At 46.1% G+C, this 23,868-nt stretch overlaps 2 protein-coding genes across 3 annotated transcripts in view; one reads left to right on the top strand and one right to left on the bottom strand.

The window, feature by feature from the left end:
• JHY (junctional cadherin complex regulator) overlaps positions 1 to 2,831 on the top strand; it is a 35,679-nt gene extending 32,848 nt beyond the window's left edge. For both annotated transcript variants that reach the window (XM_053367177.1, XM_053367178.1), the window contains exons 7-8: positions 1,363 to 1,488; positions 2,376 to 2,831. In XM_053367177.1, coding sequence (XP_053223152.1) covers positions 1,363 to 1,488; positions 2,376 to 2,579 — 330 coding nt within the window. In that variant the 3' untranslated portion in view covers positions 2,580 to 2,831. The remainder of the gene's footprint in view (positions 1 to 1,362; positions 1,489 to 2,375) is intronic.
• Positions 2,832 to 13,215: 10,384 nt separating this feature from the next.
• Positions 13,216 to 22,169, bottom strand: BSX (brain specific homeobox). The gene is made up of 3 exons (XM_053366726.1): positions 21,755 to 22,169; positions 17,967 to 18,163; positions 13,216 to 16,248 (listed from the first exon to the last, which is right to left on the bottom strand). The coding sequence occupies exons 1-3, from the start codon at positions 22,020 to 22,022 to the stop codon at positions 15,964 to 15,966; spliced, it is 750 nt and encodes a 249-aa protein (XP_053222701.1). The 5' UTR covers positions 22,023 to 22,169; the 3' UTR covers positions 13,216 to 15,963.
• Positions 22,170 to 23,868: the final 1,699 nt, after the last annotated feature.

The raw sequence follows: 23,868 nt of genomic DNA, 5'->3' as shown, positions 1-23,868 counted from the left end.
GTTGTTATTATTATTAGCCATGAGCACTGAAAAGGTTATACGCCCTCCTCAATATGATTTTTTAAATAAAAAAAATATTAAACCATAAAATAAAGATTTAAAGATTTAAGCACGTGCTTCTTCAGACCAGTGGTTAATCCATCACTGGGTATGACTGGAATGGCACAAGTGGCGTCTAAGATGTAAAATCATTTCTAAGGAAAGTCCCACCCACCTACTATAAATTTCAGTAGTTAAATATTGAAATTTTTAATATTGTATTGCTTGTAAGCCACCCAGGGGCTATTTATTGATGGGTAGCTATATAAATTTAATGCATAAATAAGCTTGAGTTTGAACATGTCTCCATTGTTGAAATAAGGCAGATGGATATACAGTGGAACCTTGTGTTATGTACCATCCCCCTTGTGAACGCTGCGGGTTATAAGCTCCGCTAACCTGGAAGTAGATGCTCCCAGTTGCGACCTTTTCCCCGGGATGCGAGCGGAAGTCGCGTGCCAGCAGCATGGCAGCAGTGGGAGGTGCCATTAGCGAAAGCGCGCCTCATGTTACGAGCAGTTTTGGGTTACAAATGGATCTCCAGAATGTATTAAGTTTGTAACCGGAGGTACCACTGTATAACTGTTTCTGTTGTTTTAAAAACATAAAAGATGAACAACCTGCCTGGAACATGAGAGGAGGGGCAAGAATGGTCGCTGATAGTCCTGTTCAGCTTGATAGAATATCCATCTGTCATGTCATTTATGAAGCCAAAAGTGAGCTAAACTCTCAGTGACTTCTCTTTAAGTGTCCTATCCACACCCTCAAAGTAAGCTGGGTGATCTGTCCACACAATCAGAAACACAAAAGAGAACAGAAGATAATTTAAGTCAGTCATGTTTGTATCCTGTGTGTTCCTCAAGATGTTTATGGTGGCATAAACCCCATTTCATCTTCACAACATTCCTGTGATGTAGGCTAGGGCGAGAGCCCATGCTTTGACAAATACCACCCACTGATCTTTGTACTCCCGAGCAGGGATTTCTAAACCCAGGTCTCCTGGGTTTAAGAAGTCCAGCACTCTATCCTCTTCCAGAAGCAGTAATTTCGTTGTCCCTGAGAGGGGGCAATGACAATAAAGATATTATTATTATTATTATTATTATTATTATGACAGTGTCCTCCAGATATTTCTGAACCACAGCTCCCATCATCCCGGACCATTGGCCATGCTTGGCAGAGCTGATAGGGAGAATTGAGAGTCCAATAACAGTCCCTGCTCTTGTCCCTAAATTTATCACCAACCATCACACCGCATCCTTACAGTATCCATCCCAGACTTGTTAAACAGTCCTTCGACTACTGCCATTTGTCTCCCAACAGTCCGAAAAGATGAAGCAACAGAAGGAATATGCCAAGCAGGTTAAGGAACACAACATGAAGAACATCTCGAGCGCTCGGAAACCGCAGCTGAGGCACGACAACAAATCAGCCCTGTCCAGGCAGAAGGTGAGTCAGCTCCCAGAAAGAGAAACTCAGCAAGCAGAGGGATAAGAGGCACTGGATGGTTCAGCCCTTTTCCTTGAGTCCACAGCACATAGGATGCTTCCATGTGGCAGTTTATTGCTCATGCATCACATGCAAGTGGTTTGTGTGTTTTTTGCATCATCCATGCAACACCATTCTCATTAAAAGCCCATCCCACTTCCTCACACCTCAACTCAATCCACTTTTGCCATTTCTCTAGGATTTTATTTACATAATGGATTTTCCACTGGAAACTTTGAATCCAGATTAAGCGGGGAGATGGTTTGAGGTGGCCTTTTGATGAAAAGATGGTGTGGTGCAGGCACTAAGCAAAGCTTTTATGCATGAGGAATGCCAAGTCGATAAACTGCCACTTGGACGTGCCCACAGAGGCTCTCTGTGCTGTAAAACATGCAGTTCACGCGGTAAATTACCACTTAATGAATGGTTATCTCTGTTCACCTGCTGCTTCTCCCTTAAAGCAGCATGAAGGTGATTTCAGCAGACCAGTGGCTGGGAAGATGGCAGGCATGGTAAAGCATCCTTAACCTGTCCACCACCCACTTCTCAATTTTTTAGATTTCCCCAACCCTAGTTACTTTTCTCCCATATTCCAAACTTGCATGTGGAATCCCAGCTGGGGAGGTTGGGCAGTGTGTGACTGGGGGGGGGTCATTATGTGGAAACATAAGCCAGGGAGAAGGTTAAGCACCCCTCCTCCAGCTTATGGCTTCCCACTTGAAAACTGAACCCAGCCACCGGCACTTCCAGATGTGAAGTAGATGCTGGATGTGTAACTGTGCCCTTTCCTGGGAAGCGCAGTGTTCCCCCTGCTGTGTTCATTGATTTTTTTCATTTGCTTCCTTCAGGCCCTAGAGTACGCCAAGACCATCCCCAAGCCCAAGCTATATGTGTCGAGGCCGTCGGAACAAGAGCCCAAGGACGAAAAGAACCTGGCGCGCACCTTAAACGGAGAGAATCTTCCTCCCATTTCATCTCTCGAATCCCTGCAGAACAGGCACGAAAAGGAGAAGCAAGTCGTTGCAGCTTTCAAAACCCTTCATATTGTATGAGACTGAGCCCAAAGTCACAGGGACTGCAGGCCTTCCGAGGCAGCAGAGAACTGGGCCGTTTTGCTCTGCTCTTGTCTTTTGATGGTCGCCCCGAATGCCCAAGGACTGGCATTGAATTATGAGTTTCTGCTATCACAAAATGAACTTTGAAGATGTGAAGTATTTTTCTCTCCTTTTTCACCCTCCCTCCCTTGTTTTTATTTTTTTTTATGTCAGATTTTATTGTTGCTAATTAAAGAGTTGGATAGGTAATGTTCTAGAACGGTCTTAATTTATTTACACCACCTTTCCCCCTTTTATGATTTCCTTGCCAAATCCTTCGCTTGGCCAATGTCATATTACACCTAGCGCCACTCCAGGTTGGTGAGGGGTTGTGTTTTTGGGGGGTGGGTGGTATGAACACTGTTATTTTCCAGTCAGGCAGAAGTCAGCTAAAGTAAATACAGTGGTACCTCAGGTTAAGTACTTAATTCGTTCCAGAGGTCCGTTCTTAACCTGAAACTGTTCTTAACCTGAAGCACCACTTTAGCTAATGGGGCCTCCTGCTGCCACCATGCCGCCAGAGCACGATTTCTGTTCTTATCCTGAAGCTAAGTTCTTAACCTGAAGCACTATTTCTGGGTTAGCAGAGTCTGTAACCTGAAGCGTATGTAACCTGAAGCGTATGTAACCCGAGGTATATGATTTTATGCTAATGATGTGTGTTGAATGCTGTCAAATGCTCAAGCTGACTTGAAGTACCTTTGGAAATGCTCTGGGGTGGCTTGTTTTGAAGAAAAACTGCAAAGCAACAGTTATGCCAAGGTGTGATTTTGGTGCCTTCCCCAAGGCTCGCAGATGACACTTGATTGGGAACTTGAACTACTAAAAGCTTAGTGAACTACTGGCAGCCCACCCAGCCCAGCCCTGTTATGTGGGGGTTACATCCCAAGGCACCTCGCGTGCAGTGCTGGATTTACATGTAAGCTAAACAAGCTATAGCTTAGGGCCCCACTCTCTTGGGGGCCCCCAAAAAAATCTAAAGGGAAAAAAATGGATGTACATTTCCAAAATATAAGATAAAAACCAAATAAAACCTACATACAGCAACAGTGTTTTATGTTGTGTAGGCTCCTATTTATTATGTGCAAGTGGCTTTAGATACCTATGAGGTCCATGAATTACCATATAGCACATATTCAACACAAAAAACAGTGACAATTTGTTGTTGACAAAGGACAGCTGGGCATATAAAGGGCCCCATTACCTTCAGTAGCTTAGGGCCTCATCAAACCTAAATCCAGCCCTGCTCACATGTTGGTGAAATCACGTATAAGTAAAACCCATGAAAAAGCCACCCCATTGCACCCTTTTAGTGACGTTTCAGTGACATCTTTATGACATTTCCAGGTCACTTCTGGGTTCAGCATGACACATGTATACACAGTCATGCACATATTGAATGCACGTAAATGGGGGGGGGGGCTGCCTGTACTGAACTAAATCATGGTTTCAGTTACTTGGGCGTTCATTTTGCAGAAACAGTGGCATGGAAAAGTCACCCTTCTGTGCCTTCTAGGACTCCACAAATTATATTCAGGAATCAAAGTGAGCAATATGGCTTCTTTAGCCCTTACTCTACACAGTGTGAAATGATTCCCAAATCAACATTTTTCCAGTTAATATACCATCATATGGAAGGAAGGAAGAAATACTCTGCAGCATATCCTGACACAAAAATAGCACACCAGTGGTGGATTCATACTGTATCTAGTCCACACATCCTTCCACTTTAGTAGGGGTTCTGTAATGCTTCCCCAAGCTTATCCACAATATTGCTGTCTGGAGGGGCAACTCTTTCATGATAGCACAACAAAAGAAAAATCGGGGGGGGGGATCCCAGTGTGAAGATTTACAGGATTTCAGTGGGAAGCTACAGGACATGCACTGTTTGGAAATGAAGCAGCATATCCACCCCAAAATGCTTGCAGGCACAAATAGTATTGAAAGTGGAAATGAATATAACCACCCCGATACCATCCTGAGCACAAATCATCATGAATGCACAATGCAAAGGCTGTCTGACAGAACCTCAAGGGAATACTCAGAAGCCATGGCAAATTCCAGGGGTCTGGTGCATAGTGAACAGTGTCGTTGGACCAGCCTTGTGGAATGCTCTTCCTAAGGAGATCCAGCAGGCATCTTCTACATTAACCTTTAAATGTTTGCTGAAAACCTTTCTGTGCTGCCAGACTTACCCAGACCACATATTTCCTGTAACAGTCAGTGGGTGATCTGTAAATTTGCATGTGGTCTTCATTGCACAATTGTTGTAAACAGCTTTGATTTTCTTTTTGCAAAGCTGAGATGCAGAAGTGGCCTTTTTTAACAAATAAGATAATAAATAATCTTACATACCTTGTGCAAAGTGTGGAACCTTGCACGACCCAAGAATGTGGCTCCACTGCTCCTTTGGAAAGCCAAACTAGAAAGCATTTATCAGGCCCATTTTTTGAAAGTGGCTCCGTTTCTGGACCCCTTCACACCTAGGAAGCTGCCTTATACAGTGGTACCTCTGGTTAAGAACTTAATTCGTTCTGGAGGTCCGTTCTTAACCTGAATCTGTTCTTAACCTGAGGTACCACTTTAGCTAATGGGGCCTCCCGCTGCCGCTGCACAATTTCTGTTCTCATCCTGAAGCAAAGTTCTTAACCTGAGGTACTATTTCTGGGTTAGCGGAGTCTGTAACCTGAAGCGTCTGTAACCTGAAGCATCTGTAACCTGAGGTACCACTGTACAGAGTTAGATCATTGGTCGATCTAGCTCAGTATACACTGACTAGCAGAAGCTCTCCAGGATTTCAGGGACGGTTCTCTCCCAGTCCCACCTTGGAGTTTCCATCAAGGATTAAAAATGGGACCTTCTTCATGCAGAATAAATGCTCTGCTCCTGAGCTACCGTATTTTTCGCTCCATAAGACGCACCTGACCATAAGATGCACCTAGTTTTTAGAGGAGGAAAGGAGGAAAGTCCCGTTTTTGGGAGGGGATCACCTCACAGTTCTGCAGCTTCTTTAGGAAAGGAAAGGGAGCCATTTCTACAGTTTCCAAACAGATAATCTAATCAGCCAGTCACGTGTCGCTGGGGAAACAGCCTCTGTCTGGAGAACATTCAACAATGGAGGCCTGGGCAAGGAGGTAGGGCCAGAAAGGGAGCCAGCAATTCACCACACATTCACTCCGTAAGACGCACAGACATTTCCCCTTACTTTTTAGGAGGAAAAAAGTGCATCTTATGGAGCAAAAAATACGGTACATCTTCTTCCCCTATATTCCCTGCAGAGCAAGGGCTGCTTCTGCAGGGCACAAAGCCACATTGCAATGGTGTGAGGTGGGCCTTTCTCAAAGAATTGCCTTCACCAGAAAAACACACACCAAACCACGTGATCAGCCCTGCCCACATGTGCAGTCACACACTTGCTGTGTCAATGTGGCATTGCACCATGCTGAAATGGCCCACACTCAGTGGTGAAGTTCTCTCTCTTTCTGGGTCTACTCCAGTTTAGGCCCTGTCTCCCAGCTCCCCTCCTTTATATTCACTTAGGTGACAGGGAGGTGCATAAGCACCCATGTCCAAATTTGCTATAATAATAATTTATTATTTATACCTCGCCCATCAGGCTGGGTTTCCCCAGCCACTCCAACAGAACATTAAAAGCACGATAAAAGCTCAGGCGTTAAAAACTTCCCTGAACAGGGCTGCTTTCAGATGTCTTCTAAAGTCAGATAGTTCTTTATTTCCTTGACATCTGATGGTAGGGCGTTCCACAGGGTAGGCGCCATTACAGAGAAGGCCCTCTGCCTGGTTCAGCTCTCCCCCAGAGTGCCACTGAGGCAGCTGCCTCAGCAAGCCTCATTATAGCACTGGCCCTGACTTAGGTCTCCCAGATATTGCCTGCAATGCTGCGACAGAGTAACATTTCCATACTGCATAAGAACTGCTTATCTACAGATAATAATCATCCCACCCCAAAATGGTAACACTTTGAAGCATCTCTTGGTAGGGCCCAAAACTTGTTTCTCTGATTAGATGTGATAATCCCCCTAAATACAAAGCTTGAGCACCTATTTTTTAATGAAAGCTTCAGAGGGATATCAAAGAACTATTTACTCGCATCTAATATTTTAATTAGATTATATTCTCAATTTAACCCATTACACACACACACTGCTTTGATGAGCTGCACGCCTAGTGTTTGGCCCCAGATGCTGGAGGTAATGAATGCTGGACCTCTTTGATTTAATAAGCATTTCTGCCTTTCCAGTCTGACTCTCTTTGTATCTATTTTTTATTAGTATTATTATTTTTTTCCTGAGCCCATAGAATTTGGTTAATTGAAGGAGTCTCTTACCACCACACATTAAGGGCTCTAAATTAGCATTCCCTTTTCCGATTAGAAAATGCAAGCGGGCATTTTTGCTTTGATCCAAGGATTTAGCTGAAGTAGCCCATGCTCCCTTGAAAATGAGCTGATGGCCTTGTTATTAGGATAAAATGCAAATGAGGCCATGTGTTAGGAAATGCTTAATGTCTTAATTGATCACCTTCTGTACTGTCTGTGCCTTCCTTACATCTTCCACATCACCTGGAAATGAGGACGCCATTGAAAAAGGCAGGTACAACCTCAGCTTTTAGGGACATACAAATTGTACCCATTAAACCCCTAAATTGTACCCATTAATCCCCTAAACACACGCACAGCACTTTAACTTTTAACAATGCTCTGTCGCTTCTTTTAACAGTGAACGTGGGCAATCAATGAAGATATTTATACTTTCATTTTCAATTCCCTTGAAGAACTCCATCTCAGTCTTAGGACATTTAGCTTATTCTCTTTGCAGAGTGGTATTTCAATTGTTGTTGGCCGAGATGGTTGGAAAAGGGGAGAGAGCCATTGCTGGGTGGTGGAGCATAGAGCAGTCTGTGCAAATGGTGTCTCTAGGTAGAGCTGCCTGAAACCCTGGAGAGCTGCTGCCAGTCAGTGTTGACCTACTGAGCTGTATGGACCCAGGTGGTCTGACTTGGTGGTAGTTTCCTATGTTGTGAATGTCCTCTAAAGGTTGAGTGGCTAAAACTTACCAAAGGGTCATTGAAAAGTGCTGACTTCTCCTTTTTGAATCCTTTGAGGCCAGACATTTAGAGGCTGTTGCTTTTTTTTATTTACAGCAGTGATTAAAAGACAGGGAGGCCTTGCAATACCTTTGTCAGTCAATGAATGTCTGTAATGTCTTCCTTATATGGGGTTGCTTTGAAATTCCAGGAGTTCTTGGGAAGTAACCATGTCCCCAGCTTGAGAAAGATGCACAGTGCATGTAAGTCCCATGGTGATCAATGGGGCTTACTCTCTAGTAAGCATGCTTGGGCTCTAAGCCTCCAGGGTTTCTCAAACTTGGGTCTCCAGCTGTTTTTGGACTACAGTTCCCAGCATCCCGGACCACTGGTCCTGCTAAGCTAGGGATGATAGGAGTTGTGTTCCAACAACAGCTGGAGACCCAAGTTTGGGAAGCAGTGCATTAGAGCAAGGGTAGGGAGTCTGTGGTCTTCCAGATGTTTCTGGATGCCAGCTCACATCATCACTGACCATTGGCTGTGCTGTCTGAGGTTGATGGGAGTTGGAGTATGGCAACATCTGGAGGGCCAAAGGTTCCCCACTGATCCCTGTTTTACAGGAATATTAGTCAGGCTGGCATGATAAAAACAAAATTAATAAGTAAAAGGTCGCAACACTAATCCCTGTCTTACAGGAATATTAGCCAGGCTGGTATGAGAAAAATAAAATTAATAAGTAGATGGTCGCAAGAAGAGGACAAGCAGAAATGATTTAATGCAAATGCTAGCAAGTAATGGGAAATGTTTGTTTTTACTTAGGTTGTCTACCACTTTGAGGATTTTGATTTTTAAAAGAGGGTTGGAAAATTAGAAATAAAGTGTTGTCTTTGTGTCAAGAGGTAGACTACTCTGGAATACAAATATTTTACCTTCCTAACCATGTTTAATGACTGTGTTTATATTATATCCTAGACAACATGATCCCCCGTTTCGGAATGATAGCTTTTTGCTATCCTATCATTAGAATGAAATGTGGAGGGCGCTCAATTTTATCTTGTTATCCAAAAGAACAGGTCAGACTGCCCTTTTAAACTTCCAGATCAACAATATTTTCTTTCTGTGCAGTCAGGAAAAGGAGTTTCCCTTCGTTAAAAGGCACAGTCTTTATGGTTTAACCTTCAAGCTTGCATTAATCAGCAGAGGTTGTTTTTCAAACTGTGCTCCAGAGAACCTTGAGGGGTTCTTCAGAAACAGATCTTGAGTAACTCAGTGAAATTATCCATCACAGCACACAAGCGACCATGTCAGACCAATGGAATAGCTGCAGAGAAATGCACATCATGTTCTACATTATGTACAGCACTTGACGGATGGAGTCAATGTGGAAATGCACCCACTGCTGTATGTTCAAATGTACAATCACCAGTCCTCTTGTGGATCAAGCTCAAGGAGAGACAGTTATGCATGTTTTCAGCAGAACCTGTCTGTACACAGCATCAGTTGGCTAGAACCAGTGATGCAATGAACTCACCACAAGCCCTTTTTGAACGTTCATATCAGTGTGACTTTTTTTTGTATCAACAAGCAGTTTTTCAGTATTTAGACAACATTGTTGCACTCTTATTAAGAATTAAGAAACCCGTGCATGTTTGATTGGATACAGATGCATTCAGTCCTTGGAAATATTTCTTTAAAGGCAGGCAGTTTGTCTGAAGCACAGGGACAAGTGCAGATCAGATGACCAAGATCTACATTCAAATGGCTGGCCAGTGCGTCTGTCAGATATAGGGCAAAGATGTGAAGTGGGGGCGGGGGGGAGATCCAGAATCAGAAGTGGGGGAAACCATAGAATCAAGACACTGGTTGTATGCACATCGTATATTCAAAGTACCTGACTTCCCCCAAAGAATCCTGGGAGTTGTAGTTTAAGGGTGCAGGGAATTGTACCCCTGTGAGGCGCAAACTAGAGTTCCCAGGATTCTTTAGGCAAACCCAAGTGCCCTAAATGCATTATATATATGAAGCTTTAGGCTGCAATCCTAACTCTGCTTACCTGGGAGTAAGCCTCATTGAATTAGATAGGGCTTGTTTACTGAGCAGACATGGTTATGGGTACAGCCCTAGTCATACTGTACTTGTTAGGGTTCCATTGATCTCAATGAGGCAAAGGATGACTAAGACTGTAATGAACCCACGATTCTAATTTGTGGGGGTCGTTTGTGTGTAGCCTCAGTTCAAACAGAGTTTTGGCCAGAACTGTTTATGAACTCAGTGTGTGCACTAGGCTATCAGCAGTGTTCCTGCAGCATGTGACCGGGGTGGGTGGGTGGGTGTCCCTGTGCAAACTGAGTGTGTTCCATGACGACAGAAAGCCTGAAATCCACCATCATTTATCTTTATAGCAAGTTCACCAGCCCATTTACAAGGGGGTTGAGATGAGGCTCAAATGAAAACTGGATTTCTGTCAAGGGGGTGGGTTGTTTCTCCTCAGAGAGAATGGGGTAGCCAATGTGTGATCACTTCACCACACACCCGGAGCCCCCGGTCTTTCAGCATTTGGTTGCATCTAACAGTGTCAGCCTTGAGCCCATTTCAATAGGTACAAATCAAGAACTGTGCTCAGGAGTAAAGTGATTTGGAGAAGTGGGGCCTACCCTCAACCCATCTTAGTGGTGTGGGATGTGATCCATGAGAGGTAGTCAAGTACAACAATCTTTGTAATGCTAGAGAAGGCATGCAAGGGAATGTTTGGTCCAGCCTGTTCCTCCTGGCTGTTCCTCTTAGCTGGAGCATCCTTCCTTTTGCGTGTGATAGAAGGTGGGTGTGACAAAACCTGTCCAGGTAACAAATGGATGAGTCATGCAGCACACCTCCTTTTTTGACCTCCTCCTTCATCTGACCAGCTTCTAGCTAGGACTGCTCTGCTAGCTCTCAGCTAGCAGAAACACTGGGATTATTTCCCCATAAGGGAAATAAGGGAAATCCACATGTACATATTTGAAACTAAGTCTGCCTTCAGGAATCCAACTGTGAACTGATGTAAGTAAACTTATTTTATTAACTTTGATTAAAATTGTGGCGTCTTTATTCTTTTAGGAGGGATTCAAGGGAACTTACCAGGAATGTACAATTCAATCTGAGACAGATTGAATTGTACAATAGACAGAGGCTCACACAAGCCTGCAACCAGCTATCTGCTGTGCATGTAAAAGGAGAATGTAAACTCTGCTAAGTAAAGAAACTTGCTAGCACAAGTTAGGAAGGATATTAATAAACACTATATCCTCTCCTGCGACACTGAACATTCCCACAAGTGGACCCACTAAAAGGACCTGTCAGTGGCACAGCACTATTAAGCAGAAGTCTCTGACGCAAAGCTCAGCCCTGCTGTTTACGCAATACTTGCAAAATAAGTGCACACAAACATACACCACCTGTAATATGGGGACAAACGTACTGGCCTACCTTACAGGGTCATTTTAGAAATTACTAAGATGTTGTATGTTTAACATCTTCTTGGGCAATCACTCATAGCTGAGTAAGATTGTCTTCCATAACCACGGTCTTAACAGTGAGTCCGTAAGTGACTGTGGAGGCCAGTTCTGGATCCACACATCCTTCCACAGTGGGGACATAGGTTTCTGGGCAGGAGCTGATCATGGTGAGGGTTTGCCAAGTGTGCCTTCCTCTTAGCACGTTTCTCCCTAGCGTCCTGAGTTTGAGTGTCTTCAAAGCCCATGACACCTTTGATAAAGGCTGTTCTCCACTTGGAGCACTTGCAGGCCAGTGTTTCTCAATTGCTGGTGTTTATACTACATTTTTAAAGATTTGCCTTATGCAGGTGCCTTCAGTGTATTGGTTTTGGTCTCTGCAAAACACTTTGTTCAAGCCATAGAATTTTGGCACATAATTTTGTCAACATTGTTTTAGGAAGTGTAAGTGTTTTAAAATTGCTGTACTGATTCATTTCATGTTTTCAAATGTTTATGTAACTTGTTTCTAATGTTTTGCCTTTTTATTGGAGTTTTAATGACTATTTTAGACTGTTGTTCTAGAGTCAGTGGCATATAAATTTTGTAAAATAAATAAATACATAGTGCTTTGGGGACATTCCACTCTGATTCATTTAGAGTGTGTAATTTTAATCCCTCTATCCCCACAAACATCCATCTATCCATGCATCCCTATGTTCTTTTGACTGAAGTAGGGCAGCCCCCCTTGCCTCCACTTCAAGTTATGTCCGTCGATTATCAGTAATCATATGGGTTTAATTTGATTAGTTGATCAAGCTGCTGATTACATTTGCTTACACTTTCATATGAGTAAACACAGTAGTTCTGAATCAAGAAACATACTTTGCTCGTTTTCAGATGGTACACATCTGTCTTGCTGCAGGCACATGGGACTCTAGCTCCTATCAGCCTCAGCCAGCATGGCCAATGGGCAGAGCTGCTGGTGGTTTAGTCTAAGAAGATACAGCAAGCCACAGGTCCCCCATGAAGAAAATATTCCCATCCTGGGTGTGAGAAGTGGGTGGTGCCTCTGCCAAGACGGTGCTGGCTATCCTCTCTTTCCCCATGTATTGGTATTAAAATTCATTTAAAAAATAAATAAATCTGGCCAATATATCAGGGCCCCATTTTAGTCAAGTAAGGTTGTATTCCTGTGCCCCTTTACCTGAGAGGGGTCCCTTTGAACTCTGCGAGATTTAGTTCTGAATAGACATATATAGGATTACAAGGTGAATATTTGTAATCAATTGATTGGGTTGCAGTCCTTAACTGGGGAAAGGGGAATGCCCGTTTGAATTACTGACTTTCTCATAAGATTAGCATAGCTGTTAAAATGACTGAGATGTTTCCTTCCTTCCTTCCTTCCTTTCTTCCTTTCTTTCAACTTTTCTCTTGTCCTTCCTTCCAAAAGAGCAGGATTATTTCTCTGGAACTATCTAACCATAGGTTTTTTTAAAAGGCTGATTTAAATCAGCAGCACGAATCAGCAAGGGCAGGCTGCCTATTAGGTCTTGCAAATGGCTACACTACTCCTTTTGACGTGATACAAATATTTTATAATTTGAGAAACACTACCCCACTTTTCTTTTAATTTTTTTTTAAAAACCCTTTCTTTTCTGAATGCAACATCTGCAAACTGATCCTATGCCCCGAAGCAACACCCAGTGATTTCAGTGGGGCATTCAATCAAGTCTTGCATGATTCGACGGCAGCCTCAGAGCAGAAGGACCCTGTGCATTTGCTCCCATTTCACTCTATGGGGTAAAGTAAGAGGAAATGGCCCGTTTTGCTGTGGCAGGAACAGTTCTGCAAGATCCTGGCGGGGAGCTAACTTTGGAGAGGATGGGGGGATAGGGAAAATAAAACCCATCCTTCCTTACACATAAACCCATTAAGGCTATTGCAACCACTTACTTGGGAGTAAGACTGTCTCCTCGAACGTAGCACGAGGGTCTTACTTCGGAGTAAATATGCATGGATGAATCTTTTATTTGGGTTGGTTTAGTTACCGCAAGAGAGTCGCAAGATGACAATCACCCATTCTTCGAATGTTTATTTTGTTTCCCTACGTGCGATTTGTAAAAATTATATTTTTAGTAGTGGTAGTATATTTTCGCTAATATTCTCCAAACCCACGAAAACGGGGGAAACATACATTATTTCAAGCATTTAACTTTTGTATACATGAGTGAACAAGTCCGATGTTGGCTGGGGAAAACTCGAGAAAGGATCAGACCGTGGGGATGAAAAATCGGGACCTCAAAAGGCCAAAGGGACAAGGAAATAGTGGCGAGCGAAACACAGGAGCAAAACTGTAATCTGGCCACAGGCTCCAAGGGGCGGGAAGTTTGACTTTAGGGGTCCCTCCACACAGCAAAGTATAAGTGTCTGTCTTCTAAACCCACCCCGAAATGCTCCCGTTCTGCAGAAGGCTTAGGCAAGATCTAAGTAAACTAGACCCGAAGGGAATTTTAGTCCTACGATGTAATTGAACGTGAAAATCCTTTCCTTACAGGCAGCAGACATCCATCACCAGGGTCTTTTTTAAGGGCTCAATTCTAGGGAGGTTTTCTTTTCTAACATGGTATGAGGAATGTGTGGCTTGCTCAAATGGCGGTGGGAGAAAGCTTAGTGGAAGAGAGTAAGCAGGAAATTAACTGGAATTTGGACACGGCTATAGGGGATAGCAGGATGAAATTAAGAGAAGGAGTGTCTCTCTGTCTTTCTCACACATACTTATTTACTCTTGCCAATTGCCAATTGGTCAATTACGACCCCCCCCTCAAGAAAAAGTTTTCTTGCGAGGCGCTGCGCTCTGCTCTGTCCTTGCAACCAGACTTTTTTTCTAACCACCCTAAAAGCTGTTTATTGGAGGGGCGCGCGTTTAATAAGGACAGAAAAACAACAATGTCATGCGCTTGAGAGCTTTTGCGTTACACAGGGTGAGTTTTTTCTTCTTCAAGAGGTGAGATTCTTCTGAGAGGGCGCTCAGGCACTTTACAAAAGAACAACAGGGTTTGTGGCTTCAGTCCTGCGCGCACTTATTGGGTGGGTAACATGGGATGCCACAGGCCTGACTTCTGGAGGATGAGCACGCACCGAATTGCGCGATCCTGTGCAGACTGGCCTGAAATCAGGAGGACTTACTTCTGAGTTGACATACCCACGACTGTCTGCTCTTTTAAGGACACGCATCCCCCGGCCGTCCTGTCCCTGTTTGCTCAGAAGTCCCTCCCGTTGAACTCAACGGCGCTTCCTCCCAAGTAACAGTGTCCCAAGGAAGTGGGCATAGCACTGCAGTCTTTAAAGACCCGTCAGACTGTTGTTCTGCAGCAGCAGAAGGCGAGAGGGTAGAATTTCCACGCAGCCAGACGCTTAAATAGCTTGGGAATCTTTGCAGGTTCATCTGTCTTCCCTCTCTTTGGAACGGATTTTATTTATTGGCTTCTTCAAGCCATCAATCCTCCTGGATACTTTGGGAGGGTATTATTTTTCATTAGGATCTCAGAGCTGGATTTAGGATCTCAGAGGTCATTTAGTCCAGCCTCCTTGCCCTTGCAGAATGTCCACAGCGACAACAACATTCCAGAGGTCATCCAGCCTAGCAAAGTACAAATCTTACCTTTTTTCAGGTAAGAAAACTCCTTACCTTTCTGTAGAGGTAACTTTCCCCCGCTCCACGCCTTTCAGTACAGCGTTTGAAGGCAACTGCTTAATTCTGACTTTTGTCTCTTAAAATTTCCAGTGCTAAATTTGTCCACATTTTAAAAACTCCATAGCTATATTTGTATTATAGCAATCTTTCTGAGAGCAGACGCCCAACTTTCTAGAGAAAATGACTTTTTAAAAAAATCTTATGTACAGCGTGGAATAAATTTCAGACACAATCCCTTTATAATTAAGCACCCTAAGAGTCCATTTATCCCAAGGAGAAAGATCTAAGCGCGCGTTTTAACTCCCATTTTGAAACTAATGGGACTGCAAAGTGCTTCTAACTTTGCTTGGATCGTGGCCTTTACTTGCAACGGTCTTACTAAGTTAGCAACGCTGTGCACGCTCACTCGGGAGCAAGTCTTAGTGGAGGCGGAGAGATTTACTTCTGAGCAAACACGCGCCATAGGATCGGGCTGCTTGGGGATGGAATCTCAAGCATTCTGAGAATTAAATTTCGTAGAAATGATATGTTTTTCAGGCGTATTATTAAATGGCCTTACTGACGTTACCTTCTTTGCATCTTCCACGTAACATCGATCGAAGAGTTCATGGTTTATATTTGCATTCAGAGAAACTGCCATTCATTCCCCCGGCTTCAATTTAATTTCTGCATTTACCGTAGGAATTGGGGGCGGGGGCGGGGGATGGAATCCACTCAGCCCCGCGCGCAAAAATACAGCTGTTTAAAAATGCCATGGTCCAAATCCCTCCTCCAGCTGAGAAGATCACCTGGATGGATCTGATCCGGATTCTGAGCCTCGCTCAGTTTCCTCCGCCCCGTTCCCACAACCTTTGCCTAACTCGACGGGGCGGGGAAATGTTGGTGGAGATTCCCAGTCCTAAAAAGGAAGGGAGGAGGAGGAAGATGGATGAATGGGTCAGTGGGGTTCTCTCACATCTGTCCGGGGTTTGGTCTTCTCGGATCAGAGTCTGGGGTCAGATCCATCGGCCACCTGTCTTCAAGTGGACCCAGGAGTCTTTTAGCAGCGGACCGCCCACCCCACTCCTCCCCGCGTCAGGCCAGTCCCACCCCAGCCCATCTTGGCTGAGTCCCGGAGTCCGAGCTCGCCCTAGATGAGGTGCTGAGGGCCACAAAGCTCCGCCCCTTCGATTATGTCCACCTCGTCCTCGGTCTCCTCTAGCAGGAAGGGCGGCGGGTGGCCGCCCTTGCGGGGCTCGGCCGAGGAGGAGGCCGAAGAAGCGCCCGGGGCCGTTTTGTCTGGCGGCGCCAGCTCCGGCTCGCTGCTGGCCCCCTGCTCCGCGCTGTCCTCCGCGCCGGGGGCCTTGGGGTCGTCCTGGCTCTTCCTCAGCTGCTTTTTGTGCTTCATCCGACGGTTCTGGAACCACGTTTTCACCTGCAAGGAGAAGCGGCGAGGTTGGCTCGGGCGCAAGTCAGAAGGGAGAGATATTCGGAACTCCTTCCTCCCCAACGCCATCCCTGCGGAGTGGGTGGGATGGCACTGGAAAAGGGTGGAAGGGAGGGGACCGAATGGGAAAGGCACATTTGCCAAGTGGACAAACAAAAGTTCCCTTGTTTGAAAGAAAAGGAAAGCGGGGAAATGATGATCCGGATTCGGAACCGGTTTACATTTTCTAGGGCAAGTGGAAAGTCCGGGGAGGACTTGAAATGCCTCCGTGTGTCCACATCTGCATTGTGAACACGTTGGACAACTATTTAGGAGCCCAGTTTTCTTTGGGTTTCTTAGACTGTTTCACGGGGATCCTAGCGCACACCTGCCATTAAACACAGCATGTGGCCGCTCCAAGGTTCACGGAAGCTTGCAAAGTGTTCTGCCCATAACTCCCGAGAAGAAGCGGGCGCCTTAGACAGGTGGGAAACTGAGGTTGTGTAAGGGGGGCTTGTTCAACACCCCGCAGTGTCCACCAATCCTTCTCTTACACACACACACACACGGGCGGGCGGGCTGGCGGGCGCGCGATTTCGCAATGGGGAGAGAAAAACTGCCCTCCCCATTCACCGCAGGTTTCAGATTGGGTTCAAGCCAGATGCCTCATTCTTTATTCGCAAATAAATTCAGCGGGGTTTTACTCCCAGGTAAAGCGTGCGTGGAGTTGCGCAAGGGAAAGGAAACCTAAGGCTGCAATCCTACGTAGGCTTAATTTGCTAGTAAACCCTACTGGGATTCTTAAGGCTTACTTCCGAGTAAACATGCACAAGCTAGCTTCATTGCACGACTTTGTAGCAAAGCTTCATCGGCTCATCTCCATGCCCCACTGGCTTCACCGTTGCCCTCCCATTATTGGCATGCAAACTGTAGGGTCCTCGGGGCAGGTCTTTTGAGCTTCTGTGTTAATTCTGGGTCACTTCACTTGCGACATCTCTCTGGTGAACTTATGGGAGGGCTGATTTATGATTTTAAATTCTGTCCCAATTGCATCATCATCATATTATTATTATTATTATTATTATTATTATTATTCCTGCATTGTAGGGGGTTGGACTAGATGACCCTCGGGATCCCTTCCAACTCCACAATATATTAATTATTATTATTAATAATAATAATAATAATATTAATTCTTCTACTACTACCACTACTACTATTTTACTGTTCTGGTTTTACTGAAATATCATAAACTGCCCCGTGGGCCGGGGCTGTTACTCAAAGGACGAGAACTCAAATCAATTAAAAGTAATTCGACACGACCATTTTGCTTTACTGTTACTGTTTAAATTCGTTCTGTGCCGCCTGAATTCCCCCTTTCGCCTCCACCACACAGAAAGGCTTTCAACACACTGAGCCAGGACTTATGACAGCTGCAAGGAACATCCTGCGCATGTTTCCTGAGAAGTAAGCCCCCCCCCGTGTCCTCCATGGGACCGACTCTCGAGTAAGGCCGTAGGCAGGGGGACCGCAGCCTCGGTCACCCGGCATCCCAAGGCTCTCGAGGGAGGGAGGAAAACGTTCCGGGGCTCACTCCCCTTTAAGACAGCTGCTTTCTCCTCCCCCCCCATTGGGGGCCGGGGTCTTTTGTGGGGTGCCTGACTGCACCCAATCACCCACCCACCCACCGCGCTTCGTTCCTCCGCATCCTTCCAGCCCGGCCCTACCTGGGTCTCCGAGAGGCTGAGCGCTGTGGCCAGTTCGACGCGCTCAGGAGTGGAAAGGTAGCGCTGGATCTCGAAGCGCTTCTCCAGGCCGGAGAGCTGCGAGTCCGAGAAGACGGTGCGGGCCTTCCGACGGCGGCAGTGCTTGCCCGGCAGCTCGGCGTGCGGGTGAGGCTGGAAGAGAGCGGGCACCGGCACCCCTGCAAGGAAGACACGAGCGGATCCGTGGCGGGCCTGCCAGGCGCCCCACCGACAACCCACAGCCCACCTTTAGGAGAGATCGATATACATATGGATTCTTGGTGGGAGGGGGGGAGATAAAGGTCTGTGGAGTCCCAGGCTAATGCCCTCTAAGAAGTCCAGGCACTGGGAGTGGAGGCGCCATGGTCTCCGCCAAACAGAGGTAGACTGCCCCTGCCCGCGGAAGCTCCATGTAGCCATCGCAGCGCCTATTCGCCGAGAGGCCTCAACAGTAAATCGACTGCAAACCACCGTGCGGCCTCCTTTATGTGAACGCAGCCGGGGATGGGGAAGCCGCGGTCACAAAGGTAGCATTGCAACCGCCAGAGTAGGGTTGTTGTGGTTGTTTTGCCATTTCCAACACCTAGCACCACCACACTGCCTCTTAGGAGTAGCACTGAGCTCACGAATTCTATATTCCCCGCTTAATCTTTGGACAGGGGCTATTTACCTATTATTTCCCCTATTCGCTAAACTTCGTTTTAATACGTGTCATTTCCCACCCAGTCCTGGGCCTCATCTCCCTCCCACCCCCGCGCTCCACTTTCTTTGAATTCAGATCATGAGGCAGCCACCCGAAAGGGTAGAAAATCCTCTGCCGTTTGGCCCGGGTTAATTAAAACGGATTAAACGCGAGGTCTGCTTTTCTGTTCCCAAACCCCTCTTTTACGCACGTGAGTGAGCACAGTTCAAAATTGGGGCGGGTTTCCAAGAGAAACAAACGGTGGTTCAAGAGCCCCGGAGCACATCATTCCGTGGTCTGGAGTGCTTGGAGTCTCGACGCTGCGGGGCGCCTTTTCAAGGAACTGGGAGGTCGAGTCTTTTTAGCTCAGCACCTGAGCCAGTTCCTGCGTCCCGGTCCAAAATCTCCCCCGTCGATCATGACAGAAGTGGGACGTTCTTCTTCCAGCCCCCCCCTTCCCCCAGTTCCCTGGAAGACACAAAGCTCCCCTCCCCTTTCTTCCAGGGTAAAGGAACGAACAGTCTCTGCTAAAAGTCTACCGACAAAACAGCTCAGTGTAACGGTGGCTTCAGAGGCAGAGCTAAAAGACTACAATCTCACACATTTACACGCTTACGTAGATTGAAGTCAATAGGACCGACTTCTGAGTGGACAAGCAGAAGGTTGCGTTAGAAGCAAATCGCGTGCGTGTCCCTGCGAGGATCCTGCCAGCAGTCCTAACCCTCACCCCGCAAGCTAGAATTTGAACTCAGGACTTCTTCGCTGTCAGCTACTACATCAGTTGGGCTGGGGGGGGGGAGAGAGGATTTCAGGAGGACTTTTCTTTAGCCATGGCAGAGCTCCTGTGACTTTGCTGCGTAACAGGCAGAAAATCTGTCGGTGAAGCTTTCCCCACCCCTAACACAGCGGCGGGGAGAGCTTTTCCTGCTGAATTTCTGCCTTCCTGGAAAAATAAAGGGAGCCTGCAAGTCCGGAGGCCATTAAGCATCAGCCGCTTCCTCTGACATCTTTCATTGCTAAGGTTTCCTAGAGTTGATCTAGCCTTCACCTAATCTCCCAAATGCAAATGTGAGTCCAAATGGGTCATTAAGTATTTGTGACCAACTCCGCAGCTATTGCCTCTTTCCGCTTCTATCCTCGTTTTTCTCCTTTGTTTTCTGGCTTTTGAGACTCTGCAAAAGTTCGTCATTTAAAAAGAAACCCTCTGGGCGTGCGACTGTAATTCCACGTCCCGGAGTGGATGCATTGCAGACGACTCTTTTTACCGGGTGTCAGTTCACCCTGGTGGACGGCAAAACAGAGTTATTTCCCTATCATCCTGCTGAGTCCTAAGGAGGATTTTATTTGATCACCTCTCAGGTGGATCTGCGGGTGGGAGCAGAATGTGGAAGAGCGACCGTCTGCACCCGCCAGCCTGACTTCACATCTGATCAGGAATGCCAGCTTGGCCGCGACCGTGGGTGCCCGGGGTCGTGGGTGCCCTGCAGCGTGCATGGCCCTGGCGCCAAAATTTGTTGGTGCGCGGCCCCTTCATGGGGAATTTTGTGGGTGCTCGGGCACCCAGGACCGCAGGGAGTCGACACCTATGCATCTGATTACGTTGAAGCCTTTAAAAACACGCGCTCACTGCGGCTCCTTATTTCTATATGCGATACTCTATATGGGTTACCTCCCCCCTTTAAATCGTATAACCGTTAAGTGTCGTTTACAATTCTCATAGGCAAGATGCAATGTTCGTGTGTGTCTTTTCACGACTACTAATTTCGTATTTCTAAGATGTTTTCCTTTATCGACTTTTTAAAAAAGAAAATATTTTATTTTTGTTTGATTTTGCATTTTCATGACTGGAAAAACGGGGTTGAATAAAACCGTATCAAGGAAACATTCTTGTGCGGTTGGCAACTCTTGAAAAGCTTCCCAGTCTTTTGGGTTGCAATCCTGTGCAATTTCAAGCAACGTTCCCTTATATTACTTATAATTTCTAATTAAATAAATTTGAAGGAAATAAATTTTAAGTTTTCGTCTGACATTTTGCCTTTTCTTCCCTTTCCTTTTCTATCCCTTTGTAAACATATAAGTCTTATACATACCAAAAGGTAATGGGTTGATGCTCCTTTTTTGTGTCAAAAGGACAGTTGGTTCCGTCTTATTCTAAATTAATTAGAGTCTTGTTTTTAACGGATTCTAAATACTGGAGTCTAAATCGTGGGATGAATTCGGTTCGAAGATAAATCCAATAATCGTTTTCGTTTATAAACTGAGAATGATTCATGATTAAATTATAGTTTCAACCACTGGTCGCTCTACAAAATATTAATCTGTCTTCTCTTCCTCTTCAAGAGAACCCCCTTTAAAAGTCTGAAGGAAAACAGCAACCGCGTGAGTTCATTTATTTATTTGTATTCAGTGGGAAAGAAGTTCCCTACCGCGTTTTATTTTATAATTTCAGATTCAATCGTGACATTGCTGAAAAGTTATTAAGGTTTGGCTTGATTTATTTTTGAGCATCGGAAGTCAGAAACCTTGGAAGTTAGAGACCAAGATGACTTTACTTCCAAGGGCTTCCGATTCTTTTAAGGACGGACTGAAACTCATATAGACTGAGGGATTTTCTTGCCCGCGACGCAAGCGGAGGATCTCTGCGTCTAGGGGCTGATTCCCAAACTTCCAGCGCCCTTTCCCCGCTTCTATGATTCATCAAAGAGAACAGGGACGGACGATGCCCTTGCTGCTCTGAATTTTTTAAAAGCCTCAACCCGCGCCTTGTCATTTTGTGCGTAAAGAAGAAAGTTTGGCAACCACCTGGATGAAATCGGATTTGGTGAGTTCTCGACTAAACCGTTCGCATCAGCAGCGCGGCTAGACTTGATTGGACTTTTGCTTTGCCTTTTCTTGGACAGCAAAGCGGGCAGCTTCCTCTCCTTTTTAAAGCCTCCCCTCCCCGAAAAAAGCCCACCCACCAACAATAGCCAACCTGTGGCACCGGACACACACGGGCACGAGTTTGGGTACCAGGCAACGCACACGACAGAGACTCGCGCGGTTCCTCAAGCCAAAGGCAGAGAGGCGACGGCGAAGGAGCGCTTACCCGAAGTGGTCAAGAAATAAGGGTGGTGGTGATCCGGCTTATGGAGCGGGTGGTGCGGGTGAGGCGCCAGGATGGTCGGCGGGGGCATCAGGGGGTACCCATAGTCCAGCAGAGGGACCCGAGAGGCCAGGGGGCTGTGGAAGTGCTCGGGGGCCACTTCCCGAAGGGGCTTGGGCTTGTGGAGCAGGATGTCCTCGATGAAGAAGGAAGTTGGCCTGTGGGAAGACACCGAGTGGGCCACCGCGTGCGAGGTGAAGTTGAGGTTCATCTCCCCGCTTCTGGAGACGCGGATCCGGGCTGGGAGGCGCCGAAGGAACTCCCTGGCTCTTGTCCTCTGTCTCTCCGGGTCTTTTTGTTGCTTTTGAAGCCAACCAGGAGTAGGGTTCTCTCTCAGTCGCCTTCTTCTTCTTCCTCCTCCTCCTCCCTTCACGGTTTGGAGGGAGCCAAGAGAGAAGAGCAAGGTGGATCCTTCAAGGGCTTTCGGAAGCTGGGGGTGGGGGGGGAGGGAGAGGATTTGCGCCTTTGAGGGCCGCTCCGAAGGGGGATCTCCAGCGAGCCAATCGCGGGTTAGCAGGGCGGAGGGAAAAACCGGCTTTGCCCGATGTCACCCACAGGAGTGGCGAATGTTGGCGACGGAGGGAGACGCTGTCCGTGGTGCTGAAAAGAGCGCAGGGGACGCTGCTTGCGGGACAGTGAGCAGGAGCGCCAAGGGATGGCGTGGGAATGGATTGGTGTCCAGTTTGGGACAGGGGATACAAAGGGATAGGCCCCTCCTACCACCTGCGCCACCACACCTTCCCATGGAAAATGCAGGCACGGTGTACTTTCTAGACTGCCAGGAATGTTTTCTTCCTGGGTGCAGCAAGAAGCCACAATTGGCCATAGCTGCCTCCTGCTGTGGCCACATCATGAGCACATGCACTGCAATCGAGGCATGTGTGATCATCATGCAGGACAACACATACTCTTTTTCTCGGACACAGAAGTACTTTCAGTGTCAAATTCAAGGTGGTTATCTGTGGTTTAGACGGATGGTGTTTTTATGGAGCAGTCAAGTAATTTCGTTGTCCCTGAGAGGGGGCAATGACAATAAAGATATTTCTATTCTATTCTATTTCTATTCTATTCGAAAAATAGAAGGTGGAATGATAGCTCAGCTGCAGAGCCGGGGGGGGGGCTACAATCTCCCAGTCTCAGTTCTCCATCTGTGAGAGCCAGAACCAACAAGTTGAGGACCACAATATGCTTTGTACATTTTAAAAGTGAGCCTTGGAAAGTATGGCACGAAGCAGTATATAGATGCTTGAAACCGATAAAGTGTGGTAGAAATGAACAGAAATCACAACTGAGAGAATCCCTCTGTGTGAAAAACAAATGCAGGTTGTCTGAGATACAGTTGCATGTTTGCATTGGCACAGAGAGGGATTATATGATGGTTTAGGTTAGGACAATGTCCCAAGCCACTAACAGCCCAATCCTATGCACATTTGCCCATGAACGCAATAGGACTTGCTTCCTACTAAGGGTGCTTAAGAATGCATCATTAACAGTGTTGGTAGCAGCAGAAGAGACCTGGTCAGCCAAAGTCAAATATTCCTAAGGCCTAAAACTGTGATCCCATGCATATTTCCTTGGGAGCAAACCTTGCTAAATCCAGTGGGGATCACTTCTGACTTCACTTACCCAGAATCAGGTTCTATGTTCTATTGGTTTCAACAGGAGTAACTTAACCGCAACTTAATCTCCCAGCAAAAACAACAAGTCATATAAGTGGTGATGTATCTAACAACAACAGAAATGTCCAAATGGCATCTGATGGAAACTGCAAATGAGTTTAAAGGAGTGGCTTTCAGCTAATGATGTTCAAACAGCCTCTGACTGCGTGTACATTTAGGAGGTCTTTCAGTCTTAACTTTGTTTCTCCACTTTATTCTGCACTAGTCAGGGCTTATCCGGAACACTGTATCCAGTTCCAGGTTCCAAAATGTAGAGAAACTGAGAATGGGTCAAAGGAAAGCATCAAAAATGCTCAGGGATATTGGGGGTAGTGAGTGGGGAGGGAACCTAGAAGGAAAGGTTGAAGGAACTGGGTATGTTTAGCAAACAGAAGATGA

Source organism: Podarcis raffonei, chromosome 15 (assembly GCF_027172205.1).
Source record: "Podarcis raffonei isolate rPodRaf1 chromosome 15, rPodRaf1.pri, whole genome shotgun sequence".
Taxonomy (NCBI): domain Eukaryota; kingdom Metazoa; phylum Chordata; class Lepidosauria; order Squamata; family Lacertidae; genus Podarcis; species Podarcis raffonei.
Note: the sequence above shows the minus strand (reverse complement) of the source record. Positions and strands in the feature narration are given on the sequence as shown.